Raw genomic sequence first — 21,609 nt, forward strand, 5'->3', positions numbered from 1 at the left:
AGATGGCACTGCTGGGTTTGAAGCCTAGATACATGTATTTTATGCCATTTAAATTCTGAGAAAATGTTACAGGGACTTACCATGTACACAGTGATTGGCTGTTTTAAATGAGTTATTGGAAATAAAAAACATTGTGGTTAACCTTTTTTTATTTAGTACTCCTGTGCCTTAGATGGAGGTGTACTGACAAGAGCTGAAAGATAAGTCCGGTGCTGTAACTAGAGAGCCTTCTTTAAGCTATATATAGGTGCCATATTAACATCTTGCACTATAACAGAACCTCATGTCATCTCTGCTTATCCTCCCTGTAGAATTTAACAGGTTGACACTCTGAAAACTAGATTAAAAATATCTGTAATGTAAATGGGAATGTGAACACAGACCAAGCCATGGGGGACCCCGAATGGGAGGTACACAGAGCACCAGCTATGGGAAAGAATGGGGGACCCTGGTAAATGGGAGCACACAACCCATGGCACAGGGGAGATCAGGGGGAATTGTAGGGAGCCCTTGAAACAGGGGCTTGGGATGATGGCACGGTGGAGGGAGGGAAATGGAGGAATGCAAGAAACCTCTGGTGTGTGCCGTGAGCTTAGCTGACAGAAGCTACAAAGTGTGTGACCCCACTATTGGTCACTGCATAACCTTTTCAGTTAGAAGAAGAGGTTCTCCCCCCCGTCCCCCCCAAGAACTCATACAAGTCAGCTGCCTGTCTTGCAACTGGAATCCAATGCCACTTTGGATCACTACACATAGGAGCCAAGCAAGTCTGTTGCTGTGCCACTACAGGCTAGAGTCCCTTTATTTTAACAAAGGTGAAAGTTACCCCTGCTGCTGCTGCTGCAGGCATTTTCCACTCATGGTGGAGACCTGCCAGCTTCTTTCCCATTGTACAGCCACTCAGTTATCTGAACTCTGTAGAATACCTTACACATTTGGCAGGGGACACCTGGAAAGCTGTGAGCAGTTCACTTCTTTACTCCCATACTGCAGTGTACCAATAGATGGCACTGCTGGGTTTAAAGCCTAGATACATGTCTATTATGCAATTTAAACTGGAAGAAAGGGTTACAGGGACTTACCATGTATACAGTGATTAGCTGTTTTAAAAGAGTTATTGGAAATAAAAAACATTGTAATTAACCTTTTTTTATTTAGTACTCCTGGGCCTTAGATGGAGGTGTACTGACAAGAGCTGAAAGGTAGGTCAGGTGCTGTAAATAGAGAGCCTTCTTTAAGAGATAGTAATGACTCCAGCTCAGATAAAAGTGCTGGCCATTTAGCTGTAATAAAGTGTTGCCCTCCATCCTTAGATTATTTCTCATTTCCTACACATATAACTTATTGTGGTGGTGGATATGCTATATCACATAATATTGCAGTGGGTCTAAAACATTCTTGCCTTGGTTTCATAGGGCTAACTATGGTATGGACAGCATAGTCACATGCTACCACATAGACAACACTTGTCTGCATTTATTGTCTCTTGCATAAGCTGTGCCTGTATAACACTGGCACACTCAGCCCATAGGACAGAAGGGTAGCTGAATTACTGCATTACCTTGCAAAGCTCACTAAAGAAGCACTGAAGTGTTAAAGGAAGAGGTCAGGAAGAAGGGAAGAAATGTAATGGGGAGCCTGCCTTTGGATGACAATGTACACTTGCAAAGGCATGTAGCTTCAGATATCTGGCACCCTGCTAACTATCATTATGTGGCTGCTATTCATTTGCTAGGAATGTAGAGAATATTTACATTGATGGTATCCAAATTTTATGCATCTTACAAGACAACGTAAGGTCTTAGAGTTTAGCTAGAACTGTTCATATGCAATATCATTGCAAGTCTTGTTCTTCAATTCCTGGGTGAGGGCCCACTCTTGCAAGGTGCTGAGTCCCCTCAGCTCTCAGAGTTCAGCATCTCACAGAATCGGGGATTGCAGTATACCTTTTTCTTATATACTGTTTAGATCAGGGGTGGGCAATCTGTGGCACGGGAGCTGATTTTCAGTGGCACTCACACTACCCGGGTCCTGGCCACCAGTCCGGGAGGCTCTGCATTTTAATTTAATTTTAAATGAAGCTTCTTAAACATTTTAAAAACCTTATTTACTTTACATACAATAGTTCAGTTATATATTATAAACTTATAGAAAGAGACCTTCTAAAAACATTAAAATGTATGACTAGCACGCAAAACCTGAAATTAGAGTGAATAAATGAAGACTCAGCACACCACTTCCAAAAGGTTGCCGACCCCCGCTTTAAATCAAAATTTCATAATATTATTCAATGCTTGGTAGTGGTTGTTATGCATTTTCTAGCAGGACTTGGGATCATAGCTGCCTCAACTTTTCCATAAAATATCCCTGATGGTATTTTGAATACTAAGGGCAAAGACATGCTGATCCTTTATCTTATCTACCTATCTTTGTTCATTTTTACAGAACTGTTTCAATGAGGCTAGTTTTTCGTTGTACAGTGATGAAGAAATAAACCCTTGGAAGGCTTTTTTTTAATTCCTGGACAGAGGCTTAAACAGTTAACTTGTTTGTATTCTGGTATCATCCAGTCTGATCAGGGCCCTATGGTACAGAACCTACCACCTGATCAGGGTTGTAGGTGCTGTACAAACACATAGGAAGAGCCATGCCTTGAAGAGTTTATAATCTTAAAACAAGACACGGTAAATGAGTGCAAGAAATAGTAGGGAGAGAGGATAAGAGAAGGACTTGTCACATCTGTCGTGTGTAAGGTCTTGGAAAAAATTTTAAGGGAGAAAGTAGTTAAGGATATTGAGGTCAATGGTAATTGGGACGAATTGCAACATGGATTTACTAAAGGTAGATCGTGCCAAACCAACCTGATCTCCTTCTTTGAGAAGGTGACGGGGGTGTACTGAAGGGTGATGTCGGCTGGAGGAGGCTTACTCTAGCGGAGCTCCATCAAGGACTGGTTTTGGGACCGATTCTTATTTACCTATTTATTACTGACCTTGGCACAAGAGCGGATGTGTTAATAAAGTTTGCGGTGAACAAAGAGTGGGGGGTCATATGCTTAAACGGACAAGGACCGGGTTATTCAGGAAGATATGGAACACCTTGTACAGGTTAGTAATAGGTGAAATATAATAGTGAAAGTGCCAAGGTCTGCACTTAGGGATTAATATAAGTGATTTTAGATAGTACGTTTGGGGACGCAGCAGTTGGAAACGACGGAGGAGGAGCAGACTGGGGGTATTGGTTTGGATGCGGGATGACCTTATGAGCTGCCAATTGTGATATGGCTGTTAAAAAGCAAATGCGGTTTGGATGCATTCGGGCGAGTATGTCCAGCAAGGAGAAGGAGGTGGTTAGTGCGTTTTTATTACGGCGCGGTGAGACCCACCTGGAATCTGTGTGCAGTCTGGTGTCCCATGTTTAAGAAAGGTGAATTCAAACTGGAAAGGTTCAGAGACGGGTACATAGGTGATCGGGGAATGGAAAATTTGCCTTATGAAAGGAGACTTTAAAAGAGTTGGCTTGTTTAGCTGGCCAAAGAAGGCTCCGGGGGGATATGTTGCTCTATATAATATGCAGGGGGTGAATGTTTAGGGGGAGAGGAATTATTAAGTTGAGTAACCAATGTGGGCACGAGGAGAATGGGTTCAAAACTGGTATTTGGAAGTTTAGACTTGTAATTAGACAAAGGTTTCTAACTTAGGGGGAGTGAAGTCTCTGGAGCCTTCCGGTGTGGAAGTGTGGGAGAATAGACTTGTGTGTGTGTGAAGACAGCTGGTAGTACTGGTGGAGGGATTATGATGGGATAGTTTAATTGGGGCAAGTGATTTGGTATCGGCAGAGGAGGTGGTGTGGCTTCAGGTGGGTGGGTGAGTTTGGATGGGATGGGAGTGGTTAGATTACTTTCTGGTGTGGGGTGAGTCGTGCCACATGCTCAGGGTTTAGCTGATAGCATATTTGGGGTCAGGAAGGAATGTTCGCGGGTGAATGGGAGGGGCCGGTGGAGGTCTTCACCTTCCTCTGCAGCGTGGGGCATGGGTCGCTTGCTGGTGGATTCCCTGCAGCTTGAGGTCTTCAAATCTCAATTTTGAGGATTTCAATAACTCAGTCATGGGTTCGGGGTTGTTATAAATGTGTATGGGCAGGGTTTTGTGGCCTGCCTTGTGCAGGAGGTCAGACTAGATGATCATATTGGTCCCTTCTGACCTATGAGTCACCATGAGGAAACTGACCAGCATGGGGTGTGTGGGTGTTAGGAATTGACCAGCAGAGCTATAAGTCTGTGTAGACAAGCCCCCAATAGTAATAGGAACCTACAATTTACATTGGCTAACAACGTGCACAACTGGATAGTTCTGAATCAAATGAAACTATGGGGAAAGGCCAATGAATACACAATCAGCCATCCCTGACTCATTCAGTGTGGACAGTATCTTGTTTCAGATTACCTTTCTGATAGGTCTTCCTGAATGGCCTGCTCACATTGGCATTCCTAACAACCATTTCTGAACAGCAGCCTCCTTTCACTGTGCTGTGCTGCGCTCCTCTCTCAGAGCCCTTCGCAGGGGGGACAGGGCCTTTACACTCACCTGGCCTCCAGCTGGCAACAGCCAGGCAGTCTATCACACAGGTCAAGTGGTGAGCGACTAAACACTTTACTTGGGTCTAGGAGAGTCCACCCCTTCTGGGCTACCAATGAATTGTCACACAGACATGGTAGGATTCTTTCCTCAGAGAGCCTCTGGTAAGCTGTAGCCCCAATCAGGCTTGAGCTAGTCTAACAATAGTGTTCAGAGTCAGGCTATCCCTCCCTTTCAGGAGGGGACAGTGGCTTTCAGACAGCAGCCATTTACAAAGCTCCAGCCTTCATCTAACCCTTCTCTCGGAACTGAGCACTGGGAGACTACTTTTCTCTGGTCTGCTACTAGTTATGCAGCGGTTTCCTGTTTTAAGCTCTTCCCTCCAGGCCTAACATTTCTCACAGGTGTGGTGCAGCAGATTGAGGCTATGACAGCTCATTAATCCTGTGTGACCTGGTGTGGGGTTTGCTTACCCCAGGACAAAAACTGTTCATTGGGATCCACCACCAAGCTAAACTTCTAACTTGGTCAATTAAAGATAGACTGTGCAGGTGGGAGAACTGTGTGACGAGGGTTCTGCTACATGCAACTGCCACCAACCCAAGAGTTTGAAATGAAAGGTGAGTAAAAACAAGTATCACAATGAAGGGGCTCAAGCTCTTGCATGATATGCCATTAATGTCAGGCATAAACACCTCACAGCTCATGGGCAACCAAGTCAGAAGCCCGTTGAAAAGCCTCATCTTACCTCACCATTGGAATAGAGTGTGCCGCTCATTCTGTAGGAAAGAAAATAATTGGCAAGTTTTTGTTTCACTGCATCGTGCTACACTTCACATTAATCACTAGCTTTAGCAAAGGAAGTAGGGAATAGATGTGTGCATGAGCCTTCCTACAGCAGACCAGCCAGGCTGGGTGGGCACACTGCAACTATTACAAGCACTGTGTGTCTCAGAAGCCCAGGAGGTAGGGCAGTAGACAAGGAATCAAGGATTCTATTCCTAGCCTTGCCATTGATTTGCTGTGTGACTGAATAAGTCACTTACCCTCGCTGTCCCTCAATTTCTCCATGTGTAAGATGAAAATAGTTATATTTACCCTTTGAGATCTATGGATGAAAAATGTTAATGCCACACTTTGGCCCTATGGATATTGTTTGTATGAGTTATAGACATTTCACTAAGTTAATCTATCTTGCACCAAAATGCTTTGAAACTGCAAAGTGAAGTAGTATCAGACATGTACTATATTTAACAAATGATAATGTAAATAGACATGGGAAGGAGAAAACACATTTTCCTGAGGTGCAGAGTTTAACAAAAGTTTAGATCAAGACACAGATAATTTGAGGAGTGGGAAGGAGAAAAGTGTGTGCAACAACTACAACACTAATAATTTCAAGCCTGAACTCAGTTATGTTTCTGGATTGCACTTTCCTTTAATAAAGACCCTCTGACAACTGTCTCATCATCAGTAGTGTGGAGTACATTGAAAGTTATGGGAGCAGGTATGAAGAAATGGTTCTTGATTTATAGTCAGTGTTCTGCTTCTCTGCTAGTGCCAGATGGTTTTAACGGGAGATTCTGGTCCAAATGTTTCCCTCTTAGAGGGGTGTAAACTCTAGTGGGTGCAGACACTTCTGTCCTGTCACTGTCATCCTCCCATCCCAGTCTTCTCTCTTCCACATCCTCATTGCCTATCTTAAAATTAATGTGGGTTTGGGGTTTTTTTGTACCTAATAATGGCACTGTTTGCATTGTAGATCACTGCTATCTCAAAACCAATCATCAGAGCAGTCGTGTTTTCTTAATTACGATAGCTGTGGTATATCTGAGAATATCTTATCAGGACCAGATACCAGTGAGAAGATTGTAGAACTCAGCCTCTCAGGGTAGCAGATTTAAAGAAAAACAGTGTTCTAGTACTAGGGGTTTTTACACACACACACACACACACACACACACACACACACACACACACACACACACACACACACACACACACACACACACTACATTTTATACTGACTCAGACAACATGATTTATACATCTTCCAACACTCATCCCTACACACAACTACCTTCTCAATTAATATCCAAATTTCACAGGAGCTAGCTGGACTGTCTCAGTACAGAAATTGTGCTGTAAGTTTCTTGCCATTACCTCTAAACACAACAGAAGGCAAGTGGCACTAGATCCCTTTTTCCCCCCCCCTTTTCTACATTTAGGGCTAAGTCTTTCCAATAACAGTTCTGCGCACGCACATTCTTACCTTTTCTGAATAAAGAACTGAATAGCAGATATGTTTATTCTGTCAGGAATCATACACAGCCCTTAACTCACCAGGTCAAGAGGGTAATTGTACAGAATCTCTGTTTAGTTATGTACGATGTACAGTACTTTAGGTATTGAATGACATTCACATTTTGGGAGGCTTCTTCCCATAGAATTTCAACCTTTAGAAGGAGTAGAGTGTTGTGAAAGACTGCAGCATCAAAAGGAATTCTTTATGCTGTCCATTCACTCCATGCTTAGCTGGGCAAACAAACCATTAAGTGTACAGCGAAAATGAAGCCAGTTGTTCTGAAAAGGCTGTATCCTTCGCTTTCTAAGCTAGCTTTAAATTAAAGATGGATAAGCACTACGTATACAAGAACGTTCAGCTATGTTAAGTCACTTTTACAAACATGACTGTCCTTGGACACATAAAATGCTCTTCCATCTTGCCAAGTACACCATACCAAATCATGGTTTCAGTGTCCCTTGATCTGTGCTAAGGATCAAGACTTTGGAGACTTTGCTTGTTCCAATCTACACTGCAAGATAGAACAGTGTTAATACTTCAGCTGGGATCTCTTGACAGTTGATTCTACAGTGTAGCCAGGACACAGCCTTTAAATGCTAAAATAGGTGTTCAAATACCATTGTAATGGGTACAGGGTACACCGATTTCAGTACTAATTTCTGGCTAGAGCTGCTTTGTCTTTCATTTGACATTAAAGCACACATACAGTACTGGAGTTAAGGGAACTGTCAGTTTTGGGCATCTGTTTTGCAAATCATGAAAAACATAATACATCCCAGACAAATTAGGAAACAAACATTTACTATAAATTGGTAGTTTTACAGATCTATAAAAGTGATCATCAGCTTTTTTCAGTACACAGACTAAGAATACATAATTTGAACACAGCCCATTAGAGGCACATGGTGAAAAGTTAAAACTCAAATAGTCTCATGCTCTTCGGCAGTTGAAAGTGTCCCCACCACAACTGAACACTCATAATGGCACTTATACAATATTAACAAAATGGACTGAGTCTGCTACACAACAGGCGCTGCTTAGGTCATCTTTGCATTGCATAAAGAATATAACCGTTACAGTCAAAGGGATAATTGAGAAACAAAACTGGATCCCACGAATTATATGCAGGTACAAAGAGATTGGCAAAGACAAAAGAACATGGACAATCAGATCATAAAGACATTGCACATAAGCACCATAATACCTTCTGTAAAGCGACAGACTCTGGCATTTAAAAGAAGTGCATAAACTAGAGGGCAGGTTAACGTAAAGGTAAAGCCAGAAAAAGCTGCCATTTTATAGTATCACCAGATTAACTCTCAGGATTTATAAGATCAAGAATGAAATATGGTTACACTGTGTGCGTGTGTGTCTTACATAAAAGGCCAAATTCTATCTGTTCTTTCCATCCACATGGAATTAGTGCAAATTAACACTACAAACACCAGTTATTTTGTGCCAGTGTTCAGACCAGCAAGCAACTGAAATATACCTTAGTATATACCTTAGTGGGGCAGCCAATTACAAAGTGTCTGCAGATTAAAATATCCATCCCATATATGGGAGAATCTGTGAAATAATACCTTATCAAAAATGAGTTCTTGGGCTCTTGGAGTGCTTTGTTTGTATTTTTTCTAATTAATATAAAAGCCAAGGGCCACTTTAATGGTCTGATTGTGGCTTCCTACCTAGTCACTCAGCAACCTTGTCTCATTTTCTGGTCCCAGTCTGACTCCCTGAGCCCGTGCTCTCAGACCTTCAGGTTCGGTAGGTGGGGAGAGAGAGTGCCTCACACTGTTCAACAGCAACTCCCCCTCCTGTATTATCAACTAGAAGGATGCTGTTGAACTGCAAACCATTCTGAATGGGAAACAAATGAGTCCTCAGACTCCAGGAGGAGGACAACAGCATTCCAAACTCCACTGAGAAAAATCATTCAAAAGTCTCCCAATAATCAGCCCTGTGATCTTTACTAACTTGCTTGTTTTGGTACACTCCAATTGATAAAGCCAGCATCAATTTCATATTAGATACTGTATTTCCTTTATCCTGGAAGTATAACCTGCGCTTGCAGTGAGTTTAGTGATCCAGTAGTTCTTTACTGTTGCTAACTATTATGATACTATAAAACTTGCATCAAGAACCAAGGCAGTCTTGGCTAATGCTGCCAGCATTTATAAATTAAGTGGAAAGCAGCCCAGTGAAATGAGCTATGAAGGTAATTGTGACTGTACCATAAAAATGTAAAATTTAACTCAGCTTGAGGTATTCTGATGCCATAGAACAACATCCCCTTGCACTTTCATTTCCTTAGAGGAAATGAAAGAGGAATAAAAGCCAAACATTTTGTCATCCTGAAAGAAAAGCTATCAAGAGACAAAGTTTAATGTGGTGTTCTATTCTTAGCTGCCCCTAAGGCAATGACTTTTTTGATAAACTGATAAAATAAGCAATATTCCCTTTACAGATGGTAAGGACAAAAGGATATTTCTGAACTGCTTGAGTATAAGATGGTATGACAAATCTATGGGTTTTTAATACCAATGCAGTATACACTTCTCCCAAATGTGGCTTCACCCCAGTCAAATGCATATTTAAGAGAGCAGTAATTACAAAAAAATTAAAGCCAAGAGCTAAACCATAGGTAGTTTCCTGATAGTCTTTTAATGTGTAGCTGATTTAAAGATGCTGTTTTTTATTTTTAAAATCCATACTATATTGATAGCAGTTTGGGGTTGGGGGTTAGAAATTAAGGCAGTTCCTTCCAACTTGGGAGAAAAAACAAAGCCACAGCTTCTTTGCACAGTGATCTGTTCTCCAATTATAAACAAGAACAAACCAGTTCTTTGAGAAATCCTTTTGATCTGAATATTCCTGAGAAGGCTAGAGGCTTATCAGCTTTCTCCTTTTCATGCTAGTCCCAAATTTTGCTTCATTTTTTCATAAACCACATAGCTGATGCTGACAGCTGGAAGTACTTTCATGAAGTTTGGGCCTATGCCCCTATAAAGTCCTAGGATTCCTTCATTAGCAATTATCCTTTGAAAGAGTCCAACCATGTTTAGCTGTGGGGCTCCTTCCAATAGGGCTAGAAAAGAAAAGGAAGATAGCAATCTCCATTATTCAGCAGTTCTAGTGATGTTAATATTCTAATCATATAAAGCTCCTCACTACACAGATGCACAACTTATCACCTCTAACCCTATGGACTTGGTACAGAGTCTTCTCAACACTATTTCGTAGCACAGCAAGGTCTGCTCTCAGTCGTTAAGTTTGAGGCAAGTCTCTTTCAGCTGCAGACCTGTGCCTTCGAACTGCCTCCCACGAAAGGTCCACAAGAATACCTTGCTGGTTGCCTTAACAATGTGCTGGAAGTTCTATTTGTCCTGTTGATCTATCCTCTCCTGCCTGAGACCTCGCTCTTCCATGCAGCTTCTACTACCTTTCTTCTCGCCTATTTGCAACAGTTGGTAACAGAGTAGCAGCCATGTTAGTCTGTATCCGCAAAAAGAACAGGAGTACTTGTGGCACCTAAGAGACGAACAAATTTATTTGAGCATAAGCTTTCGTGGGCTACAGCCCACTTCATCGAATGCATAGAATGGAACATATAGTAAGGAGATATATACACATACAGAGAACATGAAAAGGTGGGAGTTGTCCTACCAACTCTAAGAGGCTAATTAATTAAGAGCAAAAATTTTTGTAGCGATAATCAAGATAGCCCATTACAGACAGTTACAGGACCTGTGAGGATACTTAACATGGGGAAATAGATTCAGTGTGTGCAATGGCTCAGCCATTCCCAGTCTCTATTCAAGCCTCACTTGGTGTCTAATTTGCATATTAATTCAAGTTCAGCAGTTTCTCGTTGGAGTCTGTTTTTGAAGCTTTTCTGTTGCAAAATTGCCACCTTTAAGTCTGTTACTGAGTGGCCAGAGAGGTTGAAGTGTTCTCCTGCTGGTTTTTGAATGTTATGATTCCTGATACCAGATTTGTGTCCATTTATTCTTCTGCATAGAGACTGTCCAGTTTGGCCAATGTACATGGCAGAGGAGTATTGCTGGCACATGGCATACGTATCACATTGGCACATGTGCAGATGAACAAGCCCCTGATGGCGTGGCTGATGTGATCAGGTCCTAATCACAATGTGATCATCATAGGACCTAATCACAACAGCCATGCCATCAGGGGCTCATTCACCTGCACATCTGCCAATGTGATATATGTCATCATGTGCCAGCAATGCCCCAAAACACCAGGCCCTTTAAATCACCACTGGGGAAGCTGGTCCAGTTCGGCACAGCATACCAGCTCTTGCTGGTACGCCATACCTGACCATACTGGCTTACTTTCACCTTTGGATATAATGCAGTTTCACCTATAATGCGGTGAGATTTTTTGGCTCCAGAGAACCACGTTATATTGGGATAGAGGTGTATTTTCACACCTCTTGTCAAACTCTGTAATGGGCTGTCTTGATTAGCACTACAAAAAAAACCTCTCTTAATTAACTAGCCTCTTAGAGTTGGTATGACAACTCCTACTTTGTCATGTTCTCTGTATGTATATATATCTCCTTACTATATGTTCCATTCTATGCATCTGATGAAGTGGGCTGTAGCCCATGAAGCTTATGCTCAGATAAATTTGCTAGTCTCTAAGGTACCACAAGTACTCCTGTTCTTTTAACAGTTGGTCAGTGACCCTTTGTCCGTGGTGGACGTATTTTCCTTGAGGGTCACAGAGCTTTCCTCTACACCACATTCCTTGGTCTCCTCTAGCCATGCATTTGCTCTGGTGTTTGTTTCTTTCTTTCTTTCTACTTCAGTTTTGCCCTTTAATTTTACAATATGGTCTTTATATAGCTTGTGATAGGAGCTCCATAAATGGGTTAAAATACATAAGGTGATTGACACAAATCTATAAAATATAAATATTAAAACACACAGAGCCGGAATCTGTAACATGAAGGTTGTGTCAAGCACTAACGAAGCCAATCAAAAGTTTAGATGGGCAAGGTCAGTATGATATTAGACACCTTAAAAACAGGCATACTAAGTAGGGATTATTCTCCAAATTATAAATATCTTTAAAAGATATTCTTCCCAAATCCCAATTCTCACCTTGAGCCTGCATGCGCGTTCTGATGAGAGCAAGAGGGTAGCTGGCTAACTGACCACAAGTGCTGGAGACAGTACCACATCCGAGCAACACAAAAACACCAGGGTTAGCAGAGTCTGATGCATAATGATCTAGCCAAGCAGTCTTCAAAGCCTGCCAGGAAAACATAAATGGATTTGAATCCGGTATATAAAAGTTTACACTAGATAGTTAGGCAGCTAACAATAATATTAAGGTGCTCCTTTGCCTCCATAAAAATATTCCAAATGCATTCATGGGCTCAATCCTGCAAGGTGTTGAGTATCTGCCTCAATCCAACAAGCACTTAAGCATGTGATTAACTTTATACGTATATAAGTAAGCCAAGTGACTTCAGTGGTATTATTTAGATGCTTAAAATAAGTGCATGCTTAAGAGCTTTCTTTGATCAGAACACAGCACTCAGCAAGTGGAGGATCAAGCCTTATAGATCCACAAGCACCACAAAATAGAAGTTAAAACTGTGATAGATAAAAATAATAAAACTTGAAAAGGCAATTTAATATGAGGCACTTTTCTCAGAATTAAGTGACTATACCCCAGTTACATGAGACAGACTGTGCACAGAAGGCTGACAAAGGTATTTCAGACCAAGTGCAGGTGGGAGAATGAGTACCACAATAGAAGATCCCTCATAGAAAATACCATCAAATCTCACCACTGCTTTAAACTTGGGCCTTCAGCTCAAGCACTTCTGCTGCTTGTCTAGACTGGGAAAATGAGTCTTTAAAAAAGTATACTATGTGTTAGCTAATCTGTGTTCATTAACATATTTTTAGAGACCCCTTAGCACCCAGTGTAGGCAAAGAGAATGGATGTTTAAAAACATGTTAGCTAGTCCTGGTCAGTCTTGGGGTCCCATTTAGGCCTTTATAGGACAAAAAATCAACACTTTAAACCATATCCAGAAGCTAATTGGTAGCCAGTGCTACAAAATGAGCCATTGGTGAAACATGTCCTCAGGGCTTGTCTACACATCAAATTATTCTGAAATATCTATTTCTGATTAAATTTATGTATGGATGTTTTTATTCTGAATTAGTTTAATCCACTCCCAAAGTAGATTAAGATAATTTGTAATAAAGCACTCTTATTCTAGAATAATAGCATCCACATATGAAGTTAATCAAGAATAGTTAATCCACTTTGAACTCACACCCGATTTATATCAGATTCATTTTGTGTGTAGGCGGCCCCTCAGTGTGAACCACATTTATGATATATCCACATTAATATAATCCAGTCATAATGAGAGGGAATAATTACATATGCTCAACTGTATCATAGCCATAGGGTTACATAACATACAATAACCATCAGGTGTTTAAGGGTTTAAGTTTGTTGTAGAAGGGATGTGCTTCAGGCCAGAGGGAGGTGTTTAAAAAGAAAGATATGAGTATATTGCATTGCAGTAACCAGCTGTCTAATGTTCTGGTTTAAACCTACTGAAATCCACTTCCAAAACATGGGCCAGATCCTGCAACACTGACTCATGCCAGCAATAACGTTGGATGCTACAGGGGAAAAGAGGTTGACTGTGAAACGATCACCTACTTGTGTAAGGGTCCAATCCTGCCACTTTATCTCCCTCTAGTAGTAGCAATATTTATTATTTGTATTACCAAAGTACCTAGGAGCCCTAGGCACAGACCCAGACCCCACTGTGTTAGGTACTGTACAATTACAGAACAGAAAGATGTCTCCTGCTCCAAAGAGTAATACATCTTCTTTCAGAAAGAAAACAGATAGATAGAAAATAGATAATTCAGGCCTGCCTGGGAGAAGCCCCTCACCCCCTGATTGGCTGCCTTCTCCACTCACCTGCCTCCTGGGAAGGGCAGCCATTCAGGGCTGCTGCAGGAAGCAGGCAGAGCTCTTCCCCCCTGCTCCCAGCAGCCAAAGCGATTCTCACAAGAGGGGAGGGGGGCACAAAAAGGTTCAGCATCTCAGGATAGTTCTGCTCTCTCTTCCCCAGTTTCCTTCCTGTGAGCAACGGCATCGATCCTCTGCTCCTCTCCCTTCCTATCTCCCTCCATGCAACACCAGGCCTGGGAAGGAGGAGGAGACTCCACTGCAGTGACTCCCCATAGGCCTGAGAGAAGAGGTAAAGAATCCCTGCAGCTGCAGAAGGAGCTGATGTGAGGGTGAGAGCTCCTGCAGAAGGAGCCAAAATCATCTAAATCAAGACAGACCAAAACCACAATATAAATGGGAAAAAAAAACAACACACATGATTCTGGGGGAATCTCATGATTTTGGTGGGTCTGACTCATGATTTTTGAATCATGGGGTTGGCAATACTGTAACACAGTAAGGATAAATATGTGGAAAACTGGCCCTGAGCATACTACAGGGAATATTTTTTGAATCCACAAATAAGTGTAACTACAAGTAAGTCACAGATGTGAGTGAATGATACATATTTTAAGAGGGTAACAGGAGGGCAGTTTACATTTTTGTGTGTCTAAAGAAATAATACATGCATCAAGTAAGTAAACTGACCTCATAGACAGCCAGGTCTATACCAGCATAAGGAATTATGCCCAGAATGTTGGGTACATAACCTTTGTAAAAGGCTTTCAACCCTTCTCTTTTAAAAATCTTCTTAGCACAGTCAAACATCCCAGAGTATTGTCCTGTTTTACCCACAGCCAGTCTGGTCTTTAAGACCTGAAGGTAGAAGAAGCGTAGAATTAATTATTTGACAGGTCACGACACAGCTTACATATAGGAAACCTGGCACAACAAATCTTTGCATACTCATAAGTTCCTATTTCCAAAAAGTGAACCTCTGCATTTGCTGCTTAAAATCTCCTTTGTAACAACCAGAGTTAAGGTTTGGTTAGCACTAGTTTTCTCAAGGTTTTATCATTTGTGAGAGGAATAGCCCAGCTAACAAGCTCGTGGTTGTGAAGGAACAGAGTGTATTTTTTTAGTCAAAATCAGAATAAGATGAAAGTTGTGATTTGCCTTTTTTCCCCTTCTTATGGTCAAGAGACAACTTTTTAAAAAACAAATTACAAGCTATCTAGAGCCTCTAATTAGAGCTGTTGCTTAGCGAAATTAGCATTTAGAAAGCAGAGACTGTGCAGGAACATGAACTAATTCCTTCTAAGGCTTCACTGGATCAAGCTTTTCAGCTGAGGATTGCAAATCATATTAAAAACATTAAAAAAGACTCATGACACCCTTATGAGATAATTAAGGGATATACAGGGATCACTTCACTCACTACTGAAATACAACACAACAGCTGTTTAACAGTGCCTGTGACTTTACACCAGCATTGTAAGATAGAGAGCGAAGAACACCATGTTCAAATGAAACTGCCAAGGGATTTCCCTGAGCAGGAATTTGGCCTGCTTGGAAGTCTCATAAGAGATGGCTCATCAGCATCCCGTCTTGGCCAGGAACACCACAGAAACCAGCTTTACTGCAATACTATGGCATGGTTGGGAAGATGGGAATATCTTAGGGCTTTTCTCTGCTCTAGGTGCTATAGTAGCACAGGTAGAGACCTGTAGTACACCACTGCAGTGCCATAGTGCGGACGCTTCCTACAGCGATGGAAGGGTTTTTCTGTCATTGTAAGTAATCCACCTCTCTGAGCATCAGTACCTATGTCAATGGAAGAAGGTTTCCACTGACCTATCCACATCTACAGCAGGGTTAGGTCAGTGTGAGTTTTTCACACCTCTGAGCAATGCAGCTACGCTAATCTAAAGTTTAAGTACAGACCAGACCTTATTGTAGAACAGGGCCGACATACCTCCACACTCATTCTTATGTAGTTCACCACTTGAATATAAAATGATCAACACTGTAAAATTTGGTTGCTTTATTCTACGTGCTTAGAAGCCAGCTGTGACTTGATTTTCTAAGGACAATAATGACTCAACTAAAAACAAAAAACTCTACCACAGTTTATGCAGAATGCCATTTCTTTTTCCCCACAGAGAGACACTCCTTATCAGAAAGAGTTCAGGGTGAATCACCATTTTATATCAGCAGCAAAGAGTCCTGTGATGTATATGCTCCAAAACGTCTGTTAGTCTATAAGGTGCCACAAGACTCTTTGCTGCTTTTACAGATCCAAACTAACACAGCTACCCCTCGGATACATTCTATATCAGTTTCAAATTTTGCTGCAATGCTTGAACAGAGCTAAACCCTGGTCCCAGCACACAGCTTGGGCAACTCTGCTGTGTGATACTAGAGTCATTCATCTTTCAGGCAGAGGAAACGGATTTTCTACCCAAGCTGCAGAATGAAAAATAGCCACTCTGGAGCTATTATTCTATTCTTGAGGCTGGAAAAATTGCTGCAATACCATTCTGAAAGCCGCTACCTGTTGTATGGAAGAATAATAGCAGCAACTCCACAGAGGAGCAGATGAATCCGCCCACTCTGCCCATAGTGCAAGGAAAACCAACAGAGGTAGCTTAACTTCGTCTGCACAAGCTACCTAAATCTAACCCCAGCTTTGCACAGCAGACCTGTATTGGTTCTGTTGCAGGCGAGGCCTCCTCACCCCATGCCAGGGACTTGGGCCCTGTAATGGCAGGGACTCAAAGGAGTGCCCCCTGGTGGTCTGATGTAGAACTGCAGTAAAATTTCTGCTTCAGTTCCCCCAGCAGGTTTTCAATAAGTTGAACAAGGAGTCCGGTGGCACCTTAAAGACTAACAGATTTGGGCATAAGCTTTTGTGGGTAAAAAACCTCACTTCTTCAGATGCATGCTTATGCCCAAATAAATCTATTAGTCTTTAAGGTGCCACCGGACTCCTTGTTGTTTTTGTAGATACAGACTACCCCGATACTTGACACCAATAAGTTGAATGATAGTATATACAATGAACAATGTTCCTTCAGGGATTTTGTTTATTTAATCAACAGCCAAACAGTATGTAAGCAAGCCTTCTCCTCCCTTAAGTTCCCAGGCTTCTCCTTTGCCTGGAGCTGTGCAGTCTCTCCCTTGTGATCTCAGGGTATCTCCCAGGCCTCCCTGCCTCAAGAGCTTTGTAGTCTCTCCCCTCTGGAGCTGTCTCTCTATGTTTTGGGGACTGTTCCTCTCTCCAGGAGCCTCTGCTACCACTGGGCATAGCTTCCTATCCAGCTCTCTGAAGAGCTCTCTTCCAAAGAGCTTCCTCTCTATGTTCTGGTCTCCTGCCTGACCCTCAGAAATCATTTATAAACCAAGTGTTCCTTTAATTAATTAATTACCACACAACTGCTTATCCAATTAAGTATCCACAAGTGGATCTGGATTGGCTCATTTGCCTTAGTGGAGTCTGTCAGGCTAGATGCCTGGCCTTCAGAGGGCCAGTCCCAGTGGCAGGGCCACATTCAGGAAAGCACTTAAGCACATACTTAACATTAACCATATGCTTACATCTTTTACTTCATGAGACTTAAATACACACCAAACTGATCTGCTGAACAAAGATGCTTTCCAGACTTGGAGACTTAGCATGCAATTTGTGACAATCCAATTTCGAACATTTTAAGAGAGAAACAACACAACCCCCAACACATATGCACATGGTGGTTTGGGTTGTTTTTTTTTTAAATGAGGCAATTTAAATAAAATAAAACTCAGAAAATAGCAAAACCCCACATAACACTAAACACCAGAAAATCTAAGTATAGAACATGCCATGTTGTATTTCAGAAAGTGCCAAGTAGCACTATGGTGTGATTCTGAAGGAGTAAACCTACAGAATTCAAGTGAAAGTCGTGATGTAGGCAGAACTCCTGTAATGTTTCCACAAAAAAGCCTTATCTTGCTCTTGGTGACGTCAATAGAATTTTTGGCACTGACTTCAATGGGAGCCCGGTCCTCTCTTGCTTACCTCCATGGGATAAATAGAGGTTTGTGCTGTTGCCCCAGCCAAAGAACCAGATACAAATCTTTCAATGGTCCCTATCTTTCCATCTTCGTTAGCAAATATCTTCTTATACTGTGTAGGTAAAATACATAAAGACAAATATATCATACATCTTTCTGAGGCAGGTAGAATCCATCAGCAGAAGCAGAAATACGACACAAAAGGTTTTCCCACAAAGTTTGCATTATAGACGTCCAATTAACACAACTTAAAAATATTTACATTCCAATTCTCTGTGTAATGATTTATAAAAACATAGATCTTCCAGTCTGTGAAAGTCCTTTACGTTTGGTCCCACTGAGTGGGATCAATTCTGCCCATACTATAATGGCACGGGAACACCACTATAGTTAAGGTTGCCCCAAGACACTGGTTTAAAGACCAACCTTTCTAAATCCCCTAAAATTGAGTTGGTTACTCTTTGTAATTTGGTATGCCTCAGGAGGGTACAGAGTAGGATTAGTAACCCAAATTTAGAATTATTTGTGCCAGGGGTCCTGGACATATAAGCCTTAGAAAAAACAGCCTTTAAATAACTAACTAACTAACTAAAGGTTGCAGGAGGAAGGGGAATCTAGAGATCAAGCTATTGATGTGATGAGGGTCAAAATAGTCTAGCTCTCTCAGAATTTATCCAAGGTAATGCTTTGCACACACACAGTCTTTGAGGGACCCAAACTGAGAACAGTGTTTAAGAAAATTTACAGTAACTCCTCGCTTAACTTTGTAGTTAGATTCCTGAAAAATGTGACCTGAAGCAAAACCAATTTCCCCATAAGAATTAATGTAAATAGAGGGGTTTAGGTTCCAGGTAATTATTTTTACACACACACACACACACACAAATATCCTTGGGAGGCAATAGTTTTAGGAAGAAATCACTGGAGACACAGAGAGCTGTGAACCTTGAAGCAGCCATTTATTGCCACCACAGACCTAACCAACAGCCAGCCAAAATGGGCTGGGCTATCCCCTAATAGCAACACAAGATTCTATTACCATGACAACCAAATACACACACACACACACAGAGTATAAGTTTTAAACAAACAATTTAATATTGGTACACAGCGATGATGATTGTGAAACTTAGTTGAGGTGGTGAAGTCACAGGGTGGGCTATTTCCCAGGGAATGCCTTACTGTTAAATGATGAATTAGCAATCGGCTGAGGGTTAACCCACTGTTGTTAATGTAGCCTCATTCTCTACAAGGCAGCACGAATGGAGGCAGCATGGCAGAGAGAGAGACAGAGACACACACCATGTGAGAGAGAGAGAGAGATGAGCATTGCCCCTTTAAGTATGCTGACCTCACTCTAAGTACATTGCCTTCTTAAGTAGATCAGCAAGTTTAGACAGCAGCTTATGCTGGCAAGCTGCCTCAATCTTGAGCCCTGTTGTGTGTCTCCCTGCTCTATGGAGATGGGGTAAGAAGGGTGCAGGAGCAGGGGGGAGGGAGACACCCTGACATTAGTCTCCTTCTTCTCCCCCACCCCCCCCACCCTGCGCAGCAACCAGGAAGCTCCAGGGAGCAGCTCCAAGGCAGAGGGCAGGAGCAGCACATGGAAGTTGGGGGAGGGACAGCTGAACTGCCTGGCAATTGATAGCCTGCTGGGTATCTGCCGCACAGGGAACTTAGGTGAACAGGGAGCTGATACGGTGGGCTGCCGGTCCACCCTGGTTCCAAGCCCCCACCAGCTAGCTGCAATTGGCTGCTCTTCCTGCAAGCAGTGGACGAAGCAGGCAGCTGCCAAACAATGTTATAAGGGAGCATTGCACAACATTAAATGAGCATGTTCTCTAACTGATGAGCAACCTAACAACAAAACAACTGGGATGACTTTAAGTGAGGAATTACTGTACGTTTTTACAATGCATATGTACCAATACAGAAAAGCAGCTAGAGAATTTTCATTCCCACCATTTTATATGCTTTAAAGCTCAAGTCTAAGTAGTCTGAAATCCAAATGGTTAGTCGGATTGGTTTGAAAATTTGGTGTCTCTCATGAGGGCACAGGGTAGAGCTAGGGATTCAAATTTGGGGTCACGTGACAAAGAGGTTCCCAGTTTACAGGTCATCTTAAAAAAAGTTTCCTTATGCTGCCCTGTACTGTTAAACTGAAAGTTACTAATCACTGGATGAATCCGAGCTCATTCTGTTTGACTGCTGTGAAGTCATCCTTCAATTAACATAACTAAGGATAAGTTAATCACAAGCACCCATGTAACACAAAAGGAATTTTGAACTGAGTGGTTGTAGTGCTACAATTTGAGAGTCATCAGTGGCAGTTTTATTTTGTGGGGAATATAATCAAAATATGAGGGGGGAATTAGACATGTGAATGCTTAAGAACATAAGAACGGCCATTCTGGGTCAGAGCAAAGGTCAATCTTGCTCAGTATCCTGTCTTCTGACAGTGGTCAATGCCAGGTACTTCAGGGGAATGAACAGAACAGGTAATCATCAAGTGATCCATCCCCTGTCGCCCATTCCCAGCTTCTGGCAAACAGAGGCTAGGGACATCATCCCTGCCCATCCTGGCTAATAGCCATTGATAGACCTATCTGCCATGAACTTATCTAGGAAAGGAGGGCATTATGGAGAGGAGCAGCAGTACATGTGCTAGTGGGATGAACTGGGTAGCTGCTGAAGGAGGGTAGAGTTAAAAATTGGATGCTTTAACTCTGCATTTCCTGGTTTTCAGAAGTTTCAGTTTTGATTCACTCAACATTCTGCAAGGGGACAACATATCACTAAGCAACCCTAACTCTGCAGAAATGTTGTTTTTTTGGTCATTCAATACCTATATGGTTGAACTTTTATAACAGAAGAGAACCCTGCATTCCTTGCACACCCAGAACTCCAACTTAAGTGAATGGGTACTCAAGGAATGGAGAATTAGGCCTTATGTGCACCATACCACTTGCTACAGGCAGCCAAATACTGCAGTCTTGTCTTTGTTCTGCCTGAGAGTATGTCTACACTACGAGATTATTCCGATTTTACATAAACCAGTTTTGTAAAACAGATTGTATAAAGTCGAGTGCACGCGGCCACACTAAGCACATTAATTTGGTGGTGTGCGTCCATGTACCGAGGCTAGCATCGATTTCTGGAGCGTTGCACTGTGGGTAGCTATCCCGTAGCTATCCCATAGTTCCCGCAGTCTCCCCCGCCCGCCCATGGAATTCTGGGTTGAGATCCCATGCATGATGGTACAAGATAAAAAACAGTGTTCGCGTGGTGATTCTGGGTAAGATGTCGTCACTCGATTCCTTCTTCCGTGAAAGCAACAGCAGACAATCATTTTGCGCCCTATTTTCCCTGGATTGCCCCTGGCAGACGCCATAGCATTGCAACCATACGGAGCCTGTTTTGCTTTGTCAACTGTCACCGTATGTGTACTGGATGCTGCCTGGACAGAAGCGGTACTAAGTGCCGCGCTCACACGCAGCATTCATCTATAGCATATTTGCAAGGTAGAAGAGATGTTACCATCCTATTGCACCATCTCGCCACTGTAAATTTGGCGATGACCGATGACGGTTATTCAATCATTTTTGTACCGCTTGCCAATATGGGAACGTGGCGATGATTTGGTATATCGAATCATTTTGTACCGTCTGCTGCTACGTCTGGTTTGTCTCCTGGCTTGGCCTCGCTGAGGTCGGC

The 21,609-nt window shown here is 42.2% G+C and overlaps 1 protein-coding gene across 1 annotated transcript in view; it reads right to left on the reverse strand.

The window, feature by feature from the left end:
- Positions 1–7,666: 7,666 nt before the first annotated feature.
- Positions 7,667–21,609, reverse strand: part of SLC25A24 (solute carrier family 25 member 24) — a 42,576-nt gene continuing 28,633 nt past the window's right edge. The window contains exons 7-10 of the mRNA XM_032803717.2: positions 17,900–18,007; positions 14,551–14,718; positions 12,012–12,162; positions 7,667–9,970 (exon numbers count right to left, since the gene is read on the reverse strand). Coding sequence (XP_032659608.1) covers positions 9,792–9,970; positions 12,012–12,162; positions 14,551–14,718; positions 17,900–18,007 — 606 coding nt within the window. The 3' untranslated portion in view covers positions 7,667–9,791. The remainder of the gene's footprint in view (positions 9,971–12,011; positions 12,163–14,550; positions 14,719–17,899; positions 18,008–21,609) is intronic.

This window comes from Chelonoidis abingdonii, chromosome 7, assembly GCF_003597395.2.
Source record: "Chelonoidis abingdonii isolate Lonesome George chromosome 7, CheloAbing_2.0, whole genome shotgun sequence".
Lineage (NCBI taxonomy): Eukaryota > Metazoa > Chordata > Testudines > Testudinidae > Chelonoidis > Chelonoidis abingdonii.